Source organism: Diceros bicornis, chromosome 22 (assembly GCF_020826845.1).
Source record: "Diceros bicornis minor isolate mBicDic1 chromosome 22, mDicBic1.mat.cur, whole genome shotgun sequence".
NCBI classification, from domain to species: Eukaryota; Metazoa; Chordata; class Mammalia; order Perissodactyla; family Rhinocerotidae; genus Diceros; species Diceros bicornis.
Window position 1 is genome coordinate 27,937,854 of NC_080761.1, and position 25,978 is coordinate 27,963,831.

General features: G+C 41.7%; 1 protein-coding gene across 1 annotated transcript in view; it reads right to left on the bottom strand.

The window, feature by feature from the left end:
• Positions 1–3,734: 3,734 nt before the first annotated feature.
• GLIS3 (GLIS family zinc finger 3) overlaps positions 3,735–25,978 on the bottom strand; it is a 422,334-nt gene continuing 400,090 nt past the window's right edge. Inside the window, exons 9-10 of the mRNA XM_058565743.1 lie at positions 4,791–4,973; positions 3,735–3,916 (exon numbers count right to left, since the gene is read on the bottom strand). Of these exons, the coding sequence (XP_058421726.1) occupies positions 3,780–3,916; positions 4,791–4,973 (320 nt within the window). The 3' untranslated portion in view covers positions 3,735–3,779. The remainder of the gene's footprint in view (positions 3,917–4,790; positions 4,974–25,978) is intronic.

The window sequence follows — 25,978 nt, forward strand, 5'->3', positions numbered from 1 at the left end:
AACTGTGACAAATCACAAAACTATACATATTAATAGAAAAAAAGTGTACCTAATTCTTTAAAAGATTTATGACAATAAGCACCAGATGTGCCCCTAGAGTAAAATCGGCCCCATATCCAGTATGATATATGCAGTTCATTTCTCTACGTGAGTGTATATAACTATGTACAAGAGTCTGTGTGATTTATGGGAAACAGATTTCCACTTTTTCCCCCCAAAGTGCTTTATGTCAGCAACATTACACAGGATGCTTTGCTGTCTGTACAAAATAAATCTCTTCTTTTTTACACTCGCCATTTCTCCAATGAGTGTTTTTTTTTTTTGCTTTATCTTTTGCAAAAAAAAAAAAAAAGTAACCGCAGAAATTCCACACCACCAACAAAAAGTGCCATTAAAAAATGCTGCTATAAAATGACATGGTCGAAACAGTCAAATAAAATACCAAATAATTAAATTGGACATTTACAATCACCATTGCTTATACTTCACGGCAACTGGAAAGCCAAGGTTTTCGGATGGAGGGGGTGAACACTGACCACTGTTCTGGTATACTAATGTGGTTGACAGCTGGTAATCTAAAAACAGAACAAAACCAACACTCTGTTTCATCAGTGGAAACTACGCTGTGATCCACTGGAGACCTTCTGTCCATTTTAGAATCACCTATGTAATTAGGGGCAGACATATACGTAAAGGGAGACACCCCACAGGACTAGTGAATATTTAAATAATTTTTAACAGCTGATCAGAGGCTAAATTACAACTGACGTTTTGATGCAGTCCCTTTGGGGAATTAAGACAATGCAGCAAATGAAATGTCTCAAGGCATACTGATTTTTTTTTTTTAATGTAATAGGATAATTGGCTTTGGGCTGTGTGTATTTTCACAAACAGCAGTTTTTTAAAAATGGGGAATGACGATAGCTGTTCAGATGGTTATGAAAATGGTTACATATCAAGATTAAAAAGGCCAGGAAATGGAAGGGAATGAACTTTTGAAGCTTTCACTTACTGCTACAAACAATGATGAAAGCATATATAAACCCTCTCAATGTGAAAGCAGGCAAGGGACACATTTAAAGGCCAGGCAAGATTCTGGAATCTAAGGACAGTGTGTGTATCTAGAAGGAACCTGAACGTGTCCTGTCCTCAGGTCCCGAGCTCAAGCCTGCAGTTGCCGGGAAACACTGGGGGGTATGTGAGCGGGTGCTCGGCCTGGCACACTGCACTGGGCCCTGCTTCCTGCCTGCTCCCTCTGCTAACACAAATGCCCCCCAGGGGCCGGCCTGAATTCCTGCTGAGGAAGGAGGCCCTGTAGGCGCCTGGCCCCTCTGCTCCTTCCAGCCGCAATGAGGCAAGAGAGGGGCAGGGCCACGGTGAGGCCACAGTTAGACCAGAGACTGACACATGGAGCGTCTCCTCCAGCCACAGAGGGAGATGACAGCCATGTTTTCTGAGGTTCAGCTTCTGGCTCTGTCCTCCTTCCCTTTTTCCACTTCAAATTATGTAAAGCCATAGGCAGAGCTGACGACATCAGCTGCAATAACAACCTTGCCTTTTCATCTTTTTCCTCCTTACCACACAGATAAAATATATTTTGAGTTCCTCATAAAGGCTTCAGTATTTAAGAATGGATAGATCGTCTCTCTAAGGATACCAGAGCTTTGCCTTCTTTCCAGAGTGTGACAAAGGATGCACGAGGGATGCGAGTGTTGGCATGCATGTGCCCTTGTTTAGGCCAAGTGACACGACCCACAAAGTGTGCAAGAAAAGGGGGACTTTACATGCAGTCTGAGAGCTCATTGAGAAAGGAATCCTGACATGCATCCTTTCGTAAAGCAGAGCAGATTTTCATAAAGTGAGTAACTTTTGCAGCCTTGGACATCTACGTCATGGCTTTTCTCAGATCAGAGCCCACTAGTCAGAGAAATGAGATTGACTGAGTGCGCTGTAAAAATGGACCCCACGCTTGGTTCTCTATTCACCTTACTCTACTGTGTGTTGAAATGAAGTCCAGAACCAGGCAGAACACTACTGACTGTGCAGCCAGACTGGAAGGACCTGTCTGTCAGGATACAAACTGTCGCTGGATCCCAAGTCTGACACTAAGCTGTTTAATTGTTTTGTTGAAGATTGTAATTATCTCAGTTTGACAAATAGCATTGTTTCATTTTTGTTCAGAAAACATTTTTAAAGAGAGAGAAAAGAAACCATGAAATGTGATAGTACTGGAATGTCAGAATTTACCGGGTGTCTTTGGGGTTTGGCTCACTTTTCCAGCCTATGCCATAGGACTCAGGATCTTTTTAATAGCTTTGTAAAGGTGTCACAGAAAATGGCTTCCTCTTTAGGCTTGATATCAAATGGCCAAGAGCTCTGTGAAAATTCCAGGCCCTCAAACCAGAATTTCAGGAAAAAGGTTGCCTTCTTATGCACACCTCTCCAGAACTGTTCCCTCTACCTGCCTCAGGCTGGACCTTCCCAAGAGTCACAGGTCAGGCAATGGTGGGTGGTGGGCATGTCTAAACCACAGTCAAGAAGAGGATGAGAACAATGCCAAAACAGGGAAAGGAGAAGTATAGGGGGCAAAGAGACAGACAGACAGTTGACTGGATAGCCTAACGGAGGTGAGCAGAGGCTGTGCAAAATAACTGGACATCGGGCATCTCTAGTTTGGTTTTCTGAGAGAACCAGGAACACCACTCGGTGTGTCCATGTTCTCGTATTTTCTAGCACGTCTCTGGGCTGAGCACCAGAGCAGAGGCAACGAGTGAACCAGTCAAGTGACCTTTTCCTTTGAACAAGGTCTTTGAGGTGGAGTCGCTGAACAGTCAACCCACGAGGGTTCCTGCTACAGGACTGGGAAGGGGGGTATACCCCCGTTTCCCTCAGGTAGCCTTTGCTAAATGCAAAACTAACATTCCAGGGGTGCTCACAGGCGCTGCCAGGTGGGGACAGGCAGAGCTACAGCTGTGGCAAAATGTATGTAGCTGGGATGATTAAAATAATTATTTCCATTCAAAGAACAGACCTCTAAATATTTTTTTTTCCTTTGAAAGTAGGTGTACATAACAAGTCTTTAAAATGAAAGAACTAAGATAGGTTGCTGGAATATAAAACAAGTTGTAGCGCTTTTCAAGGACCGTGACTGATAGGACCTTATTTTGTTTTTGGAGAAACACTGAAAAGTGACTGGTTGGCGTGGGGACATCTAAGAGGAGTGAGGCAGCAGCTCACTGGAATGCCAGGCTGGTGCCGGAAACGCGGGGCTTCTCCAAGAGCGGAGCCCACACTGTGCTTTGGCTGTGGATTTCCCTTGCTGCACGTGGCTCTGCACCAGCCAGCAGTGAGGACAGCGCTGGGTGAGGCAGCTCACTGCGCTTCTGGCAATCTGGGTTGTCCTTCCTATTTGGAGTTTCCAGCAAGGGTGATCCCCAAACTACATTTTCACACGCGCGTCATTTCATTGGTGTCCTTCGAGGGTCGACAGCCAGGAAGTAACAGGTATCCGGTAGGGTGAGACTCTAAATTCCCTTTGAAAAGACAGTCCTGCCGGTCACCTGGTCCAGTAAACCCAGAGAGAAAAAGGAGCAACTGCAAACCCTCCAGCAAAGCTCAGCCCTGACCGTCCCGTCCTGCCTTCCAAAGACACATCTGTGACTCTGCAGGTTCTGCTGATTTGGTTGGCATCCTTTTTCATGCAGTCTATGAGAGTATGAAAATGAAAGGTGGCAAGCAACAAAACGGTCCGCCAGTGGTAGTGGAGGCCAGGAGAGCTGTTAGCCTTCAGTATAAACAGAGGAGAGCTGGCTAGGACAGCGGTCCACAGCGCTGATCTGCAAGAATGTGGTGTCTTCAGGCCCACTGCGAAGAGACTCCCCAAAGAGGCTTGAGGAACCTGAAGGCAAATCGTACACTGGAAGAGAAAGAACACAGGGAGTTATTACCTTCTGCCTAGCCACACTCACCGCCTGTGCAGCAAATGCTGACTGGGGGATAAGGAGGCGACCTCGCTGGGCTAGGCCCTTCAGTGAGTCTCTGTCCTCAGGGACCTAAGTAGGGGAGAAGGCTGACTTGCAGGCAGATGGCTAAAATATGACTCAGCACAAAATATGGGCTGAGTAGAAGTAAAAGTAAAGTATTTTAGGGAAGGGTGAGAGTGGTCTCAAAAAGAGGGTGATATTAAAGTTGAGTCATAAACATGTATGGGATTCTCACAGATGGAGAGGTGAAGAAAGAACATTCCAGAAGGAGGAAACAGCTCCCTGACAGAGAGAGAGGGACATGTGGGGCCAAGCATGCTGGCAAAGCTCAGGAGCAGAGCATGTAGGGAGACATGTGTGAGGGTAGGTCTGGAGAGTCTGATCAAGCCTAACTCCTGGGGGCTTGGATGCCACACTGAGGTGAGTAGACTTTGTTCTCTCAGCAACTGGAAACTATTTAAAATACTTAAATAGGAAGCAGCTTATTTTATCCTTCATTTTTGGAAGGTAATGCTCATGGTAGCACGGAGAGCAGAACGGTCAAGACAAGGAGTTGACTCAGGGAGACTTGTTGGAAGGCTGTTGCCACAGTCTGGGAGAGACATGATGGCACCTGAACTAGGGTTGTGGAAGTGGGGCTGGAGAAGGGCTGGAGAGGAAGATGAAGGTGAGAGACATTTCAGGGGTAGATTCAACAGGATTTGATGAGGTCATGTGCTGAGTCAAGTCTAGTCCAGGCCAGTCGCAAGAAACCCCTGGTCTTACTGCTAGTCTGTCCGAGTTTCTAAGTCACAGACACCAACCTACCTGTAATGCCCGAGTGAGTTGAGAAGGCTCTGTGGAAAACATCAAAGCCAGCCTGGCCCATGGTTGTGGGGACCAGGCAGTCCTCGAAGGAAGGCACCACATTGCAGGAGCTGCTGGGCGGCACGGTTCTCTGGGAGTCAGGGTAATGCGGGGGGCAGAATGTCTGCAGCTGCCCATAAAATCCTGAAATGCAAGCATGGCATTGAGCTGCTGCAGGGCACAAGTGCCAACAATCATTCCAACCCTGCCAGATCCTCACTCAGTCTGTCTTCACGAGACAAAATGCCTTTAACTGTTAAGCCCACCTGTAAAACCTTCTGAGCAAGCATTTGGAATGCACCACTAGGGCAGAAATTCTTCTACCTTCAGGAGCTTTCAAAGCTTGTTGCCTTATGACATTTTTATTCCTGCTCTAATACCTGAAGCTGAAAGGCTTCTTACTTTCCCTAGACTCTCCAAAGAGTCCTGGACACTGAAGGCCTGACCTTCAGAGGACATTCCTACTCCATGCCCTCCCACCAGGTTTTGAATGCATCTTCCTTAACTTCCTTTGTTCTATATTCTATTCTATTTTTCACATTTGGTAAAAACCTGAAGCATGCTCTAAACAAGGCCCACCTTTAAAAAAAAATGCAACATAGCTCTCTCCATTCATCTGTCCTTCTGTAAATTCACACACATTTATATCTTCCTCATTATGTTGAATAGGTACACAGTATCCCCCTTAGCTGGATGCACTACAATTTACTGAACTACTATTATGGTTTATCTTTGCAGTAAATGGGAAAATTGGAAGTGAATAAATAATATAATGAAGAAATATGTGGAAAGATTTCTTAATATTTGAAAATAACCATCAACATTTTGCTAATCTTGTTTCATTTATCTCTTTCAATTGGTCCTATGTGATCCTTTTCTGTGATCCTCCACACCTTCCATGATACCACCTTTTCCTTCTTCTTCTTTGCCTCATGATAAATTTAAGTGAATGGATTATTTTCTTGGAGTATCATATGCTTTTAAAAATATAATAATGAAATCTTCACTTGATACTTTATTGAAGAGAGAGTTGCAAACTCTCCATTTCACTGTGTCTGTTTCCTCCACTGTAAAATGTGAATGTCATTGTCTATTTCACTGGGCTATTGTGGGCTATTAAGCAAGTCATTGCAAAAGGAAGTCCATATATAACATTTTAAAGTGTTTTATAAATGTCAGTTATTATTGATATCAAGACTCTGTTTCTGGTGGAAAAAACAAGGGATTGGTAGAGGAAGTGTCCCAGGGTTCCTTCCACAAACATGAAATGATGGAGAAACACAGACTAATTCATGGACTTTGGGTCCCTAGTCCTGTATGCCTTCTTCCACTAACACTGCCTCCTTTTCTTACATGACCTACCTACAGTAGGTGGTAGACGTGCTATCTGGGTTCTTTTCTGCTCTCCTTAAGTACAACCAGGGCTCACTGACATATTCAGCCTACTAAGCTTGTAAGCCTTCACATTTCTGATTAGTATTTTGAAGGTAGCCTGTGTAACTGCTCAGATTACCCTTGGCTGGGAGGCCTGTTCTATGGTTGCTAGGAACATCACCAAAGAACGTTGTGTTAAACCGCTCATAAAGACACAGGCCAGCCTCTAGGAGCTTATTATCCAAGACAGAGGGATGGAGGCACATTTAGGCACAGGGCCCACTCATAGTAGAAAACAAAATAATAATATCCTTTATAAGCAGACAACAGTATACTTTATATAGAATCAACAGAAAAATCCACATAAGGTTTGGGGGGAAGATTAAATGCATGTTAGCAGTACAGACTAAGAAAATACATAAGGAAATTCCATGTCAAGGCAGGAAAAGAAAGAATGGAGAACTACTGGCTCTTCTCTTTTTGATCCCCAAAGACTTCTGCATGATCTCAATAGGCAAATGGACAAAGGACCCAAACAGACCACTTGAATACTCATATAATTGATCAACCAGTATGGACAAACTGTCAATCCTCTAGCCATCAAAGAAATAAAAATCAAGACAATGATAAAATACCATATTCTACCTATCACATTAGCAAAGATTTCTAAAAGTCATTCTCAGTGCTGGAGTGAGACTGCTGAAGAAGGCACTTCTGCATAGTGTTGCAGACATTGCTAAAGATATGAGCCTTTTTTTTTTTTTTGATAATTTTATTTATTTATTCTTTCCCCCAAAGCCCGAGTAGATAGTTGCATGTCATAGCTGCACATCCTTCTAGTTGTTGCATGTGGGACGCGGCCTCAGCGTGGCCGGAGAAGCGGTGCGTCGGTGTGCGCCTGGGATCTGAACCTGGGCCGCTAGCAGCGCACTTAACCGCTAAGCCACGGGGCTGGCCCAAGTATAAGCCTTTTGGAAAACAATCTGACAACCTGTATCTAGAACCCTAAAAGTGCTCATACTCTTGGACATGGGAATTTCACTTCCAAGAATGTAAAATCCTAAAAGTATATCCTGAAGAACAGAAGAAGTTCTGCACAGAGATAGTCACCAGAGTGCTAGATGTCATCACAGAAAACTGAAGGACCAAAATGGCCAACCATAAAGAGAATGGTTAAGCAAATAGTGGTACATTTACAGGATGGGAGTATTAGGTAGCCATTAAAACAATACTTACAAGGAGTTTTTAACAGTGTGGAAAGACCAATATAAGGGTCAGTTGAAAAAAAAAGCAAGATACAAAACTGAATATGGAGACTAGGCTCAGTTATGTGGAAATCTATGTATAGGATAGACTGCAAGGCAATATACCTATAGTTGTCTTCGGGGATTTTTTTTTTTGACTTTATATTTTCTGAATTTTAATAGTGGTGAAGAGCAAGTACTCTGGAGCCAGACTTCCTGGGTTCAAATCGTAGCTCAACTACTTACCAACTGTGTAGTCTTGGTGAATTACTTAGCCTCTTGGTGTCTCCATTTTCTAATTTGTCAAATGGGGTTAAAAGTAGTATCTATACCTCACTGAGTTATTATGAAGATTAAATGAGTTAATATCTACATATTCTGTAATATAATCTGATAATATAGTTAATTATATAATTAACATTTATATAATATATATTTTAATAATATAATTTAAATAATATATATGTGTTTGCTAAATAAGGAATATAAAAAAATAAAATTATTTCACAATAATATAGTTCTCAAAAATAAAATAAGGTTTATTAAGAGAAATAAAATTTTCAAAAAGGCAACAAGTAAGTCCTTCAATAATAACCAAATGTAAGAATGGACATAGCAGTGGGCGTGTGGAACACTCCCAGTTCCCAAGTGGAATCCTCTGGAATATTATTGGCCCTCTGGGGACCTGAGCTGTAACCTCTTGCCCATGTTCGTTCCTAGATCCTGCACTAATTGACACATATCCTGATTTCTTCACTCACCACAGTGAGGGCTCAAAACAGCAGTAAGTTTGAGTGGTTTGAAGGACCTGGGATGTGCAGCTTCCTGGTTTGGGGGGTTCTTTGGACTGATCTTGATTTTGGTACCTGCTGTCCAGGCACATGTAATCATGACATACCCATCAGGAGGAAAACATTACCATGAACCATCGTGGTTGGTTTATTAGGATGTAATGTCTCCTCATTGAGCAAAATAGACAATATTTGCTATTTATATCCCTATGCTGCCTCTGCTTAAATTTGTCACCCATAAATTCCCTGATAGCATTCCTCAGAGTAATATTACCCTTCCAAGAAGAGAAGCCATTTTTCATTAAACTCCTACAATTCAGGGACATTAATCATTCAGGAATATCAGGAATAGGGATAGAGACTTGCACTGGCCTTTGTGAAAACGAATTCATTCTCTCTTTCCTATTTTCTGTCATGCTTCTAAGAGACAGCAGAATGTCACATGGCTTCAATCTACATTTGAGTGTTGTGATATATAAGAGTATAAAGGTTTGTGATGTGGTGAAATATACCTAGTGAAGTTAAACATTAAACCCAACATTCTGGGCTCCATCTCCCAGTCTCCCCTGTCCTGGATCTGAATGAGAGGGCAGAGAGGACTGTAATTCCTGCCTGTGGGTGTCTTGGCTGACACCAGAAATAGTCGAAACCAGAATGGCCCCGCAAGCATGTTTTATCACTCTCACAGCCAACTCAGGGAAAGAAAATCCTCTTTATTAAATCCCTCCCTCCAAGAAGCCAGTTACTAGAGATGCCAAATACACTGGTGTGGATGACTGTGGTCACTCAAATCAAAGAGCTTTAACATATCCTCTTCCCAGTGCTATTTCTATAAAACTAACAAAATATAAAAAAATTCCATTAGGGTCTTGCCACACACACAAACCCAGAGAAAGCCTAACTCATTTTTTGATGAATGGCTCCTGTATTCCAGCTGTTGGATTTCATGTAGTAAATTTGGAAGGAACACTACCTCTCGGACCCAAAGCAAAATGAGGCAAGATGTTAACACATTTCGTGGGCATAAAACATAAGAGTGATGGCAAGGTCAGCCAATCAATCTGTCAGCCAGCCAGTCAATGATAGTTATCAACTACTGGTCAAGGTGCTGTTGGAGAGACCAGAGAAACACAAGATAATACCTTGTCCTCGAGGATTGACAGTGCAGGTGGAGTGAGAACACATACATTTATAATAGCATACGAATGCACACATAAATTTATGTTGGCAATAAATGTGAGTTGTCACATTTAGTTATAAAATCACCCCTCCCCCATTTTAGAAGTTATTTTATGTCCAAGAATGGAGGCGGGGTGGGAACGGGGAGGAATCTGCAGATAAACTAATTCTACCCTAGTTGCACTTCCTGAAGGTCAAGGAGAATCATTCCTCCTCTTGTCAATTTTGGGAAGTTTTTTTTTTCCTTCTAAAAACGAATTTGTTTTTCTAATTATAAAAAATAGTTGGAATTAATTATACCCACTAGAAAATGTGGAATAGTGTAAACAAAGAAAGGAATAATTATCTTTATTTTCCCAATTCAGACATGGTCAGATATATACATACAAAACTGGAATGCTGTATATATTGTTTTTTATCCTGTTTTCTCCCCTAATATTATCTATGAGCTTCACAAATCACTAAAATTCATTCTTAAAAAGCACTCCGCTTTACTTTGTCACATGGGGTCACTGATGTCTCTGTGATGATAGGCTAGATCAGGAGTTCACGGTCACTCTTGCTGCTAATGATGATAAGGCCATGAAGCTGGGTGTGGATTTCCTTCCGAAAGTAGAAGAGGAGTGGGGGAAGTTAGAGGAGAAGGGAATTGTATGACTAAATATGATAATAGAAGGGTATTCTCTAGGGTAACACCATCCAATAGAACTTTCTGTGATGAAGGAAATGATCTATACCTCACTGTCCAATACAGTAGCTACATGCGGTTACTGAGCACTTGAGATGTTTAATTTCATTTAGTTTTAATTAATTCAAATTTAAATGGCCACATGGCTCGTGGCTACTGTACTGGACAGCATAGCTCTAGGGCAACATGCATTTCCAGGTTTAACAGACTTTGTTTCAGGAATGTTTCTGATTAAATTCCTCAAGGAAAAGCACATGAACCACCAAGAGTTTAAATAAAAGCCAGATAATGATTCTTAGACTCCTAGCCTTCAAGACAGGAAGGATATTAGACTACTACATTTATCTTTTCTTACAAATTTACTACTCCAATCTTTGTGGAAGGAGCCAGAGTGTAAATACATCAATAAGTAAATAACAGTCACCCAACTCGCAACTCGCAAGAGGGCTGATGGGCATTTTTTTAAGCTAAACTTCCAGGGCATTTCAGCTCTTCTGGAGAAACCACTTTCCCTTCTGGAAGTAGGAGAAGCAAAAGGAAACACGTCACCCATTTTCCTTCCTGCAGACCTCAGGCCTAGCTTACTATGCCCACTGGGAGTGGCAACAACACAAGCGAGTCTCCAATTTCCTTACCACAGGTTGGTGGAGTGAACTTCAACACAAAGGCTCCACCCAACTGCTTACCCACCCGGATGGAGAGGAATACCATCAGCTCGCACCTCATCAAGGTGTTATGTCAGGAACTATGTACTTAGTGGGTTTGTTTATGTAGCAGATGGCTTTGCAAAACAAAATTCTTGTTCTCCTTTATGGTGAGTCTGGGAACCACCACTAAACTCTAGGCACCAGTAAAAGCACTGGAGGGACAATCAGGATCGAGACTGACCCTTCCCTGAGGTAAGCTCTGCCTGGACCATGATGACAACTTATAGATGCTGACAGCCCACATGTGGAGCCCCTCACAGGCATCAGGAAGGTCCCCTGGAACTTATTCCCCAATCAAAGTGTGGCCTGATCAGGCTTGGTAGGATGCTTCGTGAGGTTCTTCGGAAACAATGCTGAGAGCAATCGCTTCCCAAGACCCCTTGCTATCTTCAGATGGGAAAAACCCTTCAAGTTCCATGGGATAGGAGTGTATCATTTCAGGGATGCAGGACAAGCACTGTTCTTTTCAGCTACTGCCCAAATCTCAGGAGTCATTTGTCCTCTTGACCTTTCAGAAGAAACACTGACTAATGTGTGTGCTTGCCTTTGCTCTCGTATTTTTGTAAAATGGGGGTGCTCACAGTATCTACTTCATAAGGTAACTGCAAAGGTGAACGAGGATTAAGAGGTGATCCATGTCAAGTGTAGACCATGTGCCTGGCACATAGTTATCACTCTACAAGTGTTACTTTTCACTTTTCTCTCCTTATTCTTCTAATAGCACAGCACTTCAACTTTTATGTGTTCATTCACTCAACAACTATTTACTAAGCACTTACTCAAGTGCTGGAGACACACTGTGAATAAAATACACTCCATGCCTTCTTGGAGTTCATGTTTTAGTGAGAAAGAAAGATAAACATACCAATGAGAGATCAAGTCATATAATTTCATACCATAAATGACAATAAACAGGAAATTTTCTTTAAGAGATATATACAGATGCAACTCTTTTCTCCAGAATGCATTCAAGGTAGGAAGAGAAAAAAGCAACAAATAAGAAAGAAGTTTGGGTGGGCTCACAACTTTTTAAAAAGAGCATAGGCTATGGGTCCCTTTGTTTAGCCGTGTCTCTGAGGACCAGCCCTGGCAGAGTGTTTTTTCCGCCAGTGGTGTGACCAGTTCATGCCTGGGTAGGAGAATAAGCACATATCAGGGGCAGAGGCAGAGCTGGCAGTCCTCAGCTTTTTAGTGGTACAGTTGTTTGACAGCCAAGTGGAAGGAAGGATGTATGTTCATGAACTTCATGACTGCAATTATTTTTTGCAGAGACTATAATTTTGTGGGTTACTTTAGGAAGTGTAGAGTTTTTGGCCTCAGTCATATGACTGCTGTAGGTGCAGGGGCATGGATGAGCCTAAGTGATGAACAGGAAGGCTCAAATCAGAGAGCTCCAGGGGCAGGGATATATAAGGAAGATATATGACTCTCCTCCCATTGGCTCTCCTAATTTCTCCTTCTCAACACTCTTATGGCTCATTGTGCATTCCCTCCTACTCTCTGGGGACCCTCGAGCTGACTATATGTTCTGTAAGCCACGACACAAGCCAATGAGAAGAAAAGAGGAAAACACAGGTAAGTCTCTGGTAAAGCTCCTATCGCCCATAAGAGTGTGATCTTTGGTGTCACATCTTCTCAGCCTGATTTTATGCACTTCAGCTTTGCTCAGAGAAAGGCCCAAGAAATCACACACTTACTATTAACGTGCTACCTTAGTATTAGAAAACTCTTAAGATTCCTTCTTAGGTAGTCACCGGACATTCCTGTCTTACAAGCAAGTGATTCAAACAAATGTTCCCATTTTACAGACAAAGAGATGGAAGCAGAGGAGCTGCTGAATCCTTTGCCTTTACAACCAATATTGCGCTTACACGATACCATGCAAATAAGAGAAAAGTGGAAAATTTATACGACAATTTTAATACTTCCAAACATTCAGATATTTGGAATTATTCACAGATCTAGCCTTTATCTTAAAACCAATGGGCAGCAGAAATAAAACAGCCGTCATACAATCTCCTACTAAGTCCAGAGCTTTCTCATTTGCAGTCCTCTTGCTTTGGAATTTTTGTAGAACATTTTGGTTGGTGTTACACCAGCCACTCAGAGAATTCTGCCAGAAGGGAGGAAAGGAACTGATATTTATTTGCTCTGAGACAGGCATTGTCCTAGGTGTTTTACATAGAAAATCTTCATCTTTACAACAACTTTAGAGTTAAGTTATATTGTCTCCAGTTTATGGACAAAGAAACAGAGAAGTTAAAATAACCTTCCCAAATTCTCATGGCCACCAAGTTTCAGAACTAGAATTCAAACTCTGGTCTGTTTGGTGACATAGTTCATGTAGACTACTAGGGCATAAGCTCATGGACCAAATTAACTTAAATAAAATCTTGCCATTTTTGTTGAAGTCCCTCGCTGCCAGATCATAGGCAAAGCTACTCAGACTGGATCAACATTTCACAGAGTACAAACATTTTCTTAGGGAAAAAAAGCATTGAATTAATTAATAAAATTGATGAAATCACCTAATCACTGAAAAATTCTAAAAACCCTCAAAAGTAGAAACAGAGATATTTCAGAAATTTCTTTCGGCCAATTTTCTGACTTCATCACTATTTTATTTCTATTCATTTCATGAACAACTTGGATCTGGGTTTGAATACTGGGTGACCCATTAATCAACTTTGTCTTTGGATAAACTGTTTTCCTTCTTGAGCCTCATTTTCTTTTAAAATAATATCTATTTTATAGGATTGAGGAAAACATTATATATGAGAGTGTTTATAAAAGCATCTAGTACATTCTCTGACATGTAGTAGGCCCTCAGTAAATAGTAGTAATTACCATTACCATGACATAAACTTAGAAGTATTTACAGATTCTGTGTAATGCACAAGCAATTCCTAAGCAATTTTTTGCTCATAACCTACTACTCTTAAGTATAAAATGATACTGCTCTTAAAAGTGAAATCTCACAATTTGGTTGTCATTTTTTGCCTTGGCTCCTGTCTTGGCCATCAACATCATACAGGTCTTCATCTAGCTAGCAATCTACTAAGCTTCCTCCCTGGAAGTGGTGGAGAAACTGACTCTTCATTTTAATACAGAGTCTATAAATGGGACGCTGCAGGAACAGCTCACAGACTGTGTTAGGAAGACAGATTTTTCTTCGGGCTGAGAACTGAACCAGCTTGCAAAGTACTCGAGCTATTTACGACTGACATTTCAGCAACTACTGTACTAAGATAGAGGGAAATAATGGAAATAATAACCCTTAAAATTCCATTTGGGCACATTCCTATTGAAGGAAACCCATGACAGTAGTTCAAAAGCCAAATACTGGAGCAACCGCCTGGTCCCCTTGCCCTCAGTCAGATGGGCGGCTGCATCAGGGCTTCTAGTTAGCAAAGTCCACCTGGTTCCAAGAAGGGGGGTCGTCTTCATCTATAGCTTCTGCCACCAGCCCACAGGCGAATGAGATGTACTCTGAACACTCTGGGGGCTCTCCTCTGCTTGAGCCCCTCATAGCACCTCACCTGGTCTGCAGAAAGCTGCTAATAGCATTTATTACTGTGAGCCACACTCTTGCCCTTGGAGTTGTATACTCATTTCCAGGGGCGGAGTAGGAGAAGAGGGAGAGGGTCTACTACCGATGTCTGCAAAGGTTTGAATAAGGGGATGGGAGTGGGCAGAGCATGTTGCTGAAAGGGACAACAAGGAAATGGGAAAAAGCAGAGTAAGAAGGAAGGCATGTGTAAAACACTCTCGGTTAAAAGATGTAATCGATTTTCACTTAAATATCCTCAACCCACCCAAAACCCCACTGCGTGGTGGCCTATGGCTTCCAAATTCTCAAATGATAGACTGCCAAAGTAAACTAATTGCAATGTGTCTCAGTAATTGCCATGTGTGGGTATATACAGGTATAGTAAAATGGCTCAGTAAATCTTGATGGTGATAATGCACATTTGGAAATTACAGAAAATAGAGACTCTCAAAACCAGAAGACCTGAGGAGTCTTAGATGGATTTGAAAGCCAGCTTTGCCATTTACCGGCTGTGTAGCCTCAAGGAAATCACAGCTTCTCTGAGCCTATGATTCCCTGTTTGTAAAAGGGGCATAATCATACTCACGTGGCAGCACAATCCTCCCAGCAGGAAGGGGAAGAAGCATAGGGAACGAATCAAAGGGATTCACTGCTCAGTTGCCCATGAGTTGCCACCTACAGGCCATTACCTGCCTGTGCCTCAAAAATCCTGGATACATGTAAGGCCTGGAATGAAGGGTGGAGGATTTGGACATTGTGTGTCTGATGGCTGTGTGAAGTGAATACTTTGGCCACTGGTCAAAGTTGATAAGAATGAGTTGGGAATCTGGTATATGTACCCCTACTGGGTGGCTAAGAGAAGGATCAAATGAAATAAGCGTGAAAATATTTTGCAAACAATAAAACCCACTGAAAATTCTAGCCCTACTGTCTCACTATAAGCCTGGTGTTACTTATCACCCTACCTTCTCTGAGTACAAAGGTAAATCTGCACACAGTTGTGTTGAGCTCTGCTCTATAAAGCTCACAAGCGACTCTGACTCAGGGCTACTTGGGCCTAAAGCAGAACAAGAGAAGCATGGCAAAGACTGAAGATTTAATTCCGTTTGCCCTTGTCCTTCCAAGCAAGCTTTGCTGTAAGAAAAGCCTGGCAGAGAAGAGGATTCCAGACGGACATTAGAAGGGACGTTAAAGAGAAGTGTTGCAGCCCCCTTGAGGTCCGTGAGAGCCATCCTGGTTCTTCACAGCTTGTAGGTTGTGCTGCATTTATAAGACTTCCCCAGGGAAAAGGAAGCCTGCGAGTATTTACTTCCTCAGCCACTGGCAAATTGCTTCCTTTGGATTATCTCTGATTGGGGAACCATGGCGAGGGGGCACTGAGTCCTTCTCTAAGGGCCAGTGATTCTCAAAGTGGGTACCACAGCATCAGCTCTACTTTGGCTCTGTGGCAGTCTTGGTGAATCAGAACCTCTGGGTGAAGGGCCTAGAAATCTTCATGTTTAATAAGGTATTTCTTACATTAAAGATTGAGAGGCTCAAAGAACATCTTTAGATGATTTTTAATCTTCTGCAAGTTTTCCAAATGAAATATCCATAGGAAAAAACAGAACAGCTCTAATTTCATTTGAACTGGGGGAGGAGAGCTCTTCTGATGGGCATCTCTTCCCCCTGGGCTGGCACCGAGCCCTTTCTGCTGGACTCTAGGGGCTATGGGGCATAAAGGGATGAGGACTTTCCTAAAGTGCATTTGGATTACACTCTCAGCAGATACGGATCAAGATGACCTCCCTCCCCAGGCCAGTGCCTTTCTCTCACATGTCAGTTCTTGGTCAAGGTGAAATCATGGGACCTCATTTGAGTGACTCAGAAGTCTTGGTCTTACTGTCAGCCTCATACTGATTTTGTGGCCTAGACTTTTTTCTTTTCTCTTTTTTTTGTGAGGAAAATCAGCCCTGAGCTAACATCCATACTAATCCTCCTCTTTTTTTTTTGCTGAGGAAGACCGGCTCTCAGCTAACATCTATTGCCAATCCTCCTCCTTTTTTTCCCCCCCAAAGCCCCAGTAGATAGTTGTATGTCACAGTTGCACATCCTTCTAGTTGCTGTATGTGGGATGCAGCCTCAGCATGGCCGGAGAAGCGGTGCATCAGTGCGCGCCTGGGATCCGAACCCGGGCCGCCAGTAGTGGAGCGCGCACACTTAACCGCTAAGCCATGGGGCTGGCCCAAGACTTTTGTTGTCCAGCTGTAACCAAACTTCCACATTATATCTACTCCACTAACTAGGTGACTTGGTGCTTCTCTGAATCCAAGTCTGTGATTATACAATTTTCCAGCACTCTAATCTCTCTAAGAGTAGGCCCCATCTCACGCTTGCACCAATGGCTTGATTATTTCCCCTGCTGAACCTTTTGCCTCACAGCTAGGTCCCTATTACACACTGTTAAACTTCTTCAAAATCTACTGTCTAGAATGTCACGTTGAGACGAAATCTGGGCTTGAAGTAAAAGAGTACAGAAATCTATTTAAGTGGGTTTGAGATGGCAGAGTGAACCGTTGCATTTGTGACACCTGAAGAAGGTCACTGGATCCCAGGATCCCTGTCACTTACTTCCATCTGGCTTCCAGGAAACTTGCCTTTTTATTTTGTCAGAACTTGCGGACACTGACTACTAATCTGGACAACCCAATTTATGATATGCCCTCTCTGCTCCACCCCTCCAGCTAGACAGACTTCCTCCCACTGCCACCTAGGGGTCATGCTCTGATAGGTGTGTCTAGTCTACAGGGTCCTTCCTTTCCTGCTTAATCTCATTCCACTGCACACCAAACTCTTGATTTTTAAGTATGTATTAGGCATCTCAAAATGTGGCAAGTGCTACAGGGAATAAATAGATGACATGATTCCCTGTCTATACATGGATGATGAGGAACATTCTCTCACTGTTGAGTTTAAAGGCTTTCCTTGCCAAGAATGACCCCTTAGATATAAGCTCGGGAGAGTCAGGGACTTTTGTCTTTTTTCTATAGATGTAGCTTTAGCACTCCCAACAGCACCTGGCACATAACAGGAGCTGAATATTTGAGAATGAATAAATGAAGGAGTGAATGAATGTGAATGACACCCACAGTAGAGCCTGTGGAGAAAACAGTGATGGTAAGAGGGACCACGACTGAGCTCAAAGATTCTGCTCTACGAAGCTTATACACAATAGCCTATCAGAGCTTCAGAAAATAGAGTAACTTCCTTTCTAGTATTGAAGTTTTTTTTTAATGGAGGAAGAAACAAAGATGATGAAAATATGATAGGCCTTCCAGGCGACCTGGAGTGTTTGGCTGCTCCAAGCTACCCTTTTCTGCTGGATTACAGAGGCCACTGAACCTGAAGAAAAAAAAAGAGCAAGCAGAATTAAGCAACTCAACTCATCCACAGAACACCTTGCACTCTTTTAGGAAACCATCCCAAGGTCAAGGACCTTAATCAACTACTCTGAGTGTTACCTATAAATCAGGGCAAAACATATTTCCCACTCTCTTTACAAATTACGATGAGGATTCAGATATTCACCCAACAAATATTTTATTGACCAGTTTCTTTACAGTTACCAGACACTGACAAAAATTTTGTTCCTAAGAGTAATTTATAAAACATTTTTGCAATATAAACATAAGTACTGTCGCTGATCTCAATGGTATGGAGAAAAATGCCACATCAGCCCAGATGCACAGATACAAAAGACGCTGGGTAAATACTTGGCTAATTCAGATGCCCTGAATCATTTTGCCATAATGATGAGAAAATTTAAGAACCTGAAGTAAAGATTTTGCTTTGGGATGTGTGATGTGAGATTGGGTTTGGTGGAGGAATGTAGGCGGCGAGGGCTGGTCGTTACACTTAAATGATCTAGAAAAATGTCTGAATGTTTTTACTTCAATAGACTCATATTTTATAAGGTCTAATTCTCAAAGACCTTGCAAAAGAATGAAACGGAGAGTTTAGTCAGAATAATCCGGCTAGAGAGAGAAAATTTCTGTAATCAGAAAGAGCACTCACAACTGTAAGTAATCCAACTAGGAATTCTAAGGGAACTGGGATTTTTTTGCATCATTGTCTGAGCCCAGATGACCTGAATGGGCACAGACCAAGCCAGATCTAGTGTTTTATTTCTGTTGTTCAGTTTTATGAACACAGTGGCCGCCTTACCAGTAACCCAGATGTTCCTGGGGGGGGCGGTTCTCTTTAGTTTAAAGAATCTCCACCCAAAACTATTCACATTTTTCTTCTAAATCATCAATTGCTTATCACATTATAAGGAAAATTCCAACTAAAATATAAGAATTACAGGACACAGATTGCTATTAATATGTTCAGTCCTGAAGAGTCCAACTGAGCAGTCCCTAAAATAGAGCTAAAAGAAAAATTTTAACTTGATTTTAAGAGCTCCATTCATTAGAGGCTAAACTTCATGAGTTTCGGATATAAGACAGAACATTTGCTTCTGGAAAAAAATGTCATTACTTCCCCAAATGTAAAAGCACTAAATCTGTAATAATGTTCATTAAATACTTTTCTATGGATGTTTTTAAGTTAATTGATAGAGAAGTCACAATAGTCAATAAAACAGAAATTTTCTGGATATTTTCCTTCTCTTCAAGAAACTCTTGAGTTCCAGTTAAGAAAACAAACTGTTATGCTACAAATGACATAGCTTGACTGGCAGAGTGAAAGAGCAGGCAAACTCCCTAATAATAATTTAAATACGCAAGTAGCAGTTTCTGTTACTTAATCCCTGTTATAAGCAATCTACCTTTAGAGCTCAATAAAAATAAGAAAAGAGGCTCAATCACATTACTAACCAAAGGAAAAACCAAAACAACTTCGCTGTACAAACTGGCAAGAATTCAAAGGACTGACAGTATCTAGTGTGGGGTAACGGGCACTCTAATGCACTGCTGGTGAGAGTCTAAACTGGTACAGCCTTTGTGAAGGAATGTATGGCAGTACCTCTCCAACTGTAAAATGTGCACACCCATTAATCCAGCAATTTCTCTTTTAGACATATTTCCTGAATAAAGTATGCAAAGAGATATACATTTGTGAGAGAATGTTTGTGTAAACACACGTATATACATAGGGAGATTTAATATAGCATTGTTAATAAAAACAAAACATGAAAAAAATATAAATGTCTATCAATAGGGGAATGATTAAAAAATGATGACATGTTCCTCTAAGTACTGCACAACTAAAAAAGTGGAGTTGATCTACATACATTGACCAAGAAAGAAAAGCATATATTTTGTTAAGTTAAAAAAAAAGCCATAAAATAAAATGCAGAATGTGAGGCCATTTTTATAACAGAGCATGTGTGTATGTACATATACATACAAGTATATGTAAGTACATATACGCATACATACAAGTATATGTAAGTACATATACGCACATACATTTCATTTCTATAGGCATTTAAAAAGGTCTAAAAGAATACTCACCAATCTTAACAGTCATTACCTCTGGGCAGTGGAACTGAGGTGAGCATAAGGCTGGGCAGCAATTTAAACTCTTTATAAGCTTAAGTACCCTAAGCACCTTTTAAAAAATGAACAGGTAAATTTTTTCTTTTCTAGTTTAAAAAGTCAATAAGAATTTTTAAACTGTGTTTAAGGACTGTGCTGAGTCCAGTAACCCCGGTTTGTTGCTTTAGTTTAGTTATCAGGCTTCCAAACAGTTTTCCCCAGCATGCATGTGCTTGAGCAAACATGGCACATGAGAGAATGTACACACACACACACACACACACACACACACACACACATTCCTCGTGGGGTAATCTCATCGGGGGCAATTAGAGAGTGAGTACTCTCTTCCCCACATGGACAGTGGCAGCATATCCACTGGTTAAGAGCATAGACTCTGCTGTCAGATGATCCTGGGTGTAGTTTCCAGCTCCACCATTTCAAGATTAAGAAATCTTGGGCAAGTTACTTAATGTTTTAGTGATTCAGATTCCTCATCTCTAAAATGGGAGTAAACAATGCCTTCTTTATAGTGTTGTTATGAGGATTAATGAGAAAGGGCACTGCCTGACACAGAACAAAAAGACAAACATTTGTAGCAATCAGCGTGCAAAGACATGAGATCAAGTGGTTGGTGGGAAATCACTTTGTCTCATGAATCATAGTACCTGTATTGCCAGCAGAATTTTAGCCCTGTAAGGAACCTCATCTTTTCTTTAATGGTTCCACACTTAACCCTCACACAAAAATAACTCCCAAGTAACTAAAAACTTGCACAGTACTGTATCTCCAGGCACCATCAAGAAGCAGAATGAGTGTGGGCCTTGGGGTCAGCTGTGTTTATAAAACCAACTCTAATATTCACTAGGTACGTGACTTGGGGCAAGGTGCTTAATCTCTCAGTCTCACTTGGGAGGCTAAGGTGTATTAATATTTTTATTAACGTTCTTGTGAGGATTAAACAAAATAAGTGGATGTATTCAGAGCACCCAGTATCTGGTACACAGTAGAAAAATAACAACAACAATAATAGCTCTAATTAACTGAGCATCTACTGTGGGCTAGGCATTGTCGCTCATTCTTACACCAACTCTGAAAGAGAGGTATCATTATCCCCCTATTAAGAGTCAGGAAACTGAGATTCAGGACATTGCACAACTTGCTCATAAGATTTCAATTCAGATCTGCCTGACTCCCAAGTCTTTTTATCTACTTTTTTTCTACAGCTCACTGTTTCTCTTCCTGTATCACCTTGCGCAAATCCCAATTTCCTCTTCTGGTAATCTCCTCTTCTGAGATAATATGACCAGTTTGGGGGTATGTAAGCTAGTGGCTGTAAATGCTTTTAAAACTGAAAAGTGCTGTTGGAAACAAGGGATTTGTGGCTATGGGCCCCTCAAAATACCTCTTCCACAGGGCTGCCACTGCTCAGAATTTCATTACCAGGCACTCAGTACCAGATGTGCACATACGCATGAGAAGGAATACTATATTAAATTTACCTTAATGTATAAGGGAATCATTAGATCATGCTATTTCCTCGCAGTTGGTAAGCACTAGACGTCTGAAGAGAGGGACAGGAAAATAGGAGCCCAGAGAAAAGAGGGGCCCTGAGAATGGACTCCAAGGCACAATTTTGCCAAGGCAATTGGCTCCGCCAATCAGTCTAAGAAGCCATGAGCAAAAATCTCTCTCCTCCTCTTCCTGTTCTTTCTATTCATTCATATTTATTCAATAAGCTTTTATTAAGTATTTACTTTGTGAAAAACATTGTGGGAGGATACAGTTTTTGTCCTGAGGAAACTTACAATGTAGTGATGGTTAGTTAATTCAGTCATCTTAATATCCTTATTGATATATGGGTTTATTCTGTGTGTGTGTATGCACTTGTGTGCAGATGCTTAATTACATATGTAGATTACTCACAGTTCAGTCATTTCCATAATCAATCATTCAAACAGCTCTTCTGATTAAGATGACCATCTTACACCCCTCCCACAAAACCCAACATGTTGAAATGCTGCACCCTGAATACACACCTAAATTTAACTTTTGTTTTATAGAATTAGAACACTGTCAGAATTTATAAAGTACTAGTTATGTAAAACTGCTCTTGGGTTAATTTTGTAGTAATTAAGTACATAACTGTAATTAAGAATTTCTCTGGATCTAATCATCAACCCCTAGTAAGCATTAATAACATCATGGCTTATACCAAAAATTATTCCTGATTATGACTGCTGATGACAACATTAGCTGATAACATCACAATAATATGGCTCATTCTCCTTGTGACTATGTCACAACTTTCTCAGTGAAGACCGTTACACTGTTGATTTACAATCAATCTCATTTGTCTTCCAGAGATTTCAAGGGGAAGTTGTGACACATAAGCAATACAATTTCTAGACTTAGTACTTTATTATTTCACAACCTCACAAATACAGATGTGACTAAATTTCCTGTGGGAGGGGAGTATGTTTATTGTCTCTACAATTTGCCCTTAAAAAAATAACCTTTAAACATTTAACACTATAAACCCCCAGAAATGAGATCAGTTGTGGCTGTAACCCATAGGACTCTTCTGGAAAGTACCATTGCACAATCACTGTAAGTAAACAGCTGACGACAGAGGAAGAAGTTAAACTTGTACCTGCTACCACATTCCATTTAAATATTAATGTTCCGAAATTTTTTCAGCTTGAAAGATGGCCTGGCCATTTGGTAGGACAAGCCATTTCCAACGTGTTTTGTTCTTGGAGGCCTGTTGGTGGCTGGAAACCTTTTGTTTCCCAACGCAGTCAATTTGAACTGGACTGACAAGCTTCCCGCTCCACATGAGGTGGGAAAATGCCACCACTGTCTGGGGGCTGGCTGTCCTGCTTGTTCAGGGCCTGCAGGCGGAGCACGCTTTACATCATGAGGAAGACAGCGCCACAGGAGCTGGGACCAACAGAGAAGGCTCCCACTTCCCACTGCTGCTGCCTTGATATCAAATGGCCCAGGCTGGGGAGGCAGCTTCATGGTGTTTTCCTAATGAAATCTAATGACTGGATCATGGATGATGGAAATCTTTGTGTTGGCAACTGGCAACTCCAGAGGGGTGAAAATAAGAGCATGCAGTAGTCAGTATAGAAAACTAAGAGAATGGGGGAGAGGGCATAAATGTGGCAGAACCCTCAGAAAGAGGCCTCTAGGCTCTACCACTGATTTCCAAGAAGCAATCAGTGTGAATGAATCTGGGAGAGAGTTCCATTTTATAGATTAGAAAACCGTTCACAGAATGTTTGGCAGAGCCTGCAGTGTGCCTATCCAATCAACATTATTAACAGAACCTCAATTTTGTTAAGGATGGCAATGCAGTAAAATATGTTTTCCCAGACTCCCTGGCTGTACAGGCAGCCATGTGACTAACCTCAGGGTATACTTGTCCTTCACTCTTCTCCCTCCCCTCTGCCTGAAACTGGGACAAGATATGTAGAATGCTGGCATCCACACTGTGACCACGAGGATGGAAGCCGCCTGTTAAAGAAGGCAAAGCAGAAAGCTGGGCGGAGGCTGGTTCACTGTCGGGTCCGTGGAGATGCTCCTCCACCCACACTGTTCATCATTAGACGTCTTGTCGTGTGAGTAGAGTAAACCCATATACTGGGCGTGCTACCATAACACGATGAACAAATCCTGAAAAGTCTTGTGCTCTGTACAAATGTGTATGGCAAATAACAGGCTCTGGGAAAACTAGGATTGGGACAGACCACTCAAAATCTATGAAACCTTCTAACTACAGCAGTAACAAAACAATCAAGAGAGAATTTGGGCAGCCAGGTCCATGTGGCTCGAGGCTCCTCAGTGGTTATTAAAAATGCACAAAAATGTCGACTGGAAATGTTGGCTTGCAGGAACTGAGACAACAGGTGATAGAAGCAGCACACAGGCAGGATTGTGATCTGCCGTTAGCTGAGGGCCCTGTAAGGACGGGTGCACACCTCTCTGGGGTGGGAGCACCTGGGGTTGTGCTCATTTCCAGTTTTATTAAAAGAGAGATGAAAGGGCTCCTGCCTATGCAGCAGCTAGGCTGAAGGGCTTTTTCATTTTCTTCTTCCCTTGCTATTCCAGCTCCTCTCGCCTAGGAAAGACTGTGTGTGAACAAACACAATTCCGCATTATTCTGACATCATTCCCCTATTTACCAGTTGCATCTAAGGGAACTGGATTGTATTTAAGTCACTGTTGTTTGGGTGTTCTATACATAGTCCAACAGAATCCGAACAGTTAGGCTGTGATGTTTCTACCTCTCCCATTCTTCTCTACACAATGCTGACTTTCCTAAAATACCAAGCTGCCTTCTTTACTCAGTAGCATTTCACCTAGCATGGCCCCAAATCCCTTTATGAGCTGGCCTTGCTGCTTCCCCAGCCTTCTCTCCCTCTACTCCATGGCTTAACCTGTACATCCCAGCCATACACAAACTGCCTTTGGCTCTTTTCTCTAGGCACACGCCATGCTGTCATTTGTGTTCTTGCCTGTGCACTTTGCTTCCCCCTGCCTGGAATGTCTCTCCCCACTTGGCCTACCCAATGAACTGCTTATCTTCAAAACTCTATTCAAGAGTCTCCTCCAGGTACCCTTCTCTGACACCTCCCTCTGAAAAAACTGGGTGAGTTTGATGCCTTCTATTATTGAGTGTATCACAGTGCATTGATTAAATGTTCGCCTGGCACATAGAGGGTGACCAGTAAACATTTGCTGAATTGAAGTTGGCCTCTCCTTGATGGATCCAGAAGCAGGAAGGTTGTGAAAATGCTGTTCTAGGAATTCCCATGGCATTCTAACAGCCTGGAGTGAATAGGGCATTTAAAAAGAAATTATCCATTAGTACCATAACAAAATGTACAAATATCAACTCTCAGGCAACTAATCCAGGCAAAATTCTGAAGCTTGCCTGGGCAAGAGAATGGTCCTAAAGAGAAAGAAAAGACCGAAGAACAAGCTGACATGATTGGAAAGAGGCTGTCCTTATGTTTACATCTAATAAAAGACTAAAATGTACTAAGAAGTTGCCTTGGAGATGCCACCCAAACAGAATAAATGCTAAACCTGTAAATGCTATCAACATTCAAACATTAAAAGAAATGACACCTTATCCACCTTACTAATGAAGGCAGTATGAATGGATGAAGTGGATGCAGAATTAACAAAACTGAGCTCTGGTCCTGGGTCATTCACTAGGTAAAGGAACTTGAAAAAGCAGTGTTACTAATCTTTTCAAAGTATGCCTTTTACAAAACATCTCTTAATAAAAATATACATTGAGCACACAACGTCTAAGCTCTGTATCAATTAGTATGGCAGGAACAAAGCTCAATAGACCTCATTTTCTTTCTGTAAGACCAAAGCCCCTCTGAGTTCTAACCTTTCATGGCTCTATGTAATGCAACAGTATCTACATACAAATATATTTCCCCATGGAAAGATATAAATACACACTTATTTTGGTGTGCCTTTGACTTAGAAACATGTAGATTAAGAATGTGGCTTGGAAATGTAGACCTCTTGTTAAAGATGCCTGTGTATTTGACAAGGCAGCAACGCCTAGACATTTTATATTCTTCTGTGTCTCAGTTCCCATCTCTAAAAATACAGTGATGACATTTTTCTCTGACCTCTATGCACCGCAGGGAGTACAGAGAGGATGGGGGTGATTAAAGCCATGAACTTCTTGAAAGAGAGAACAAACACTCACTGTAGCTATTGTGTTAGTAACCCCGACACTGCTTGGGGCTTTAAAAATCTAGTTTTATTAGGGGATGAAGTTCCCCACCACCGAGATGCTGTATAATGCCATCCAGCAAACTAGTCCAATCAAAGCTGAATGGCATGGCCAATAACGGCAACTCATTCCGGTCTTGAACTCCTCTCACTCCTAGCACTGTTATCACCCACTTGAAAAACATTAAATCAATTTGGTCCTTATCCCAAGGGTTGGTTGATGAGAAATGCTTATGCCTAGAAAGTTCCAGAAAAACATTGTCAGAAAAATGCTTGGAGCGGGGAGTAAGCCTGCATCTGGATCTCTCCCCTTTAATTCTAGCAATGG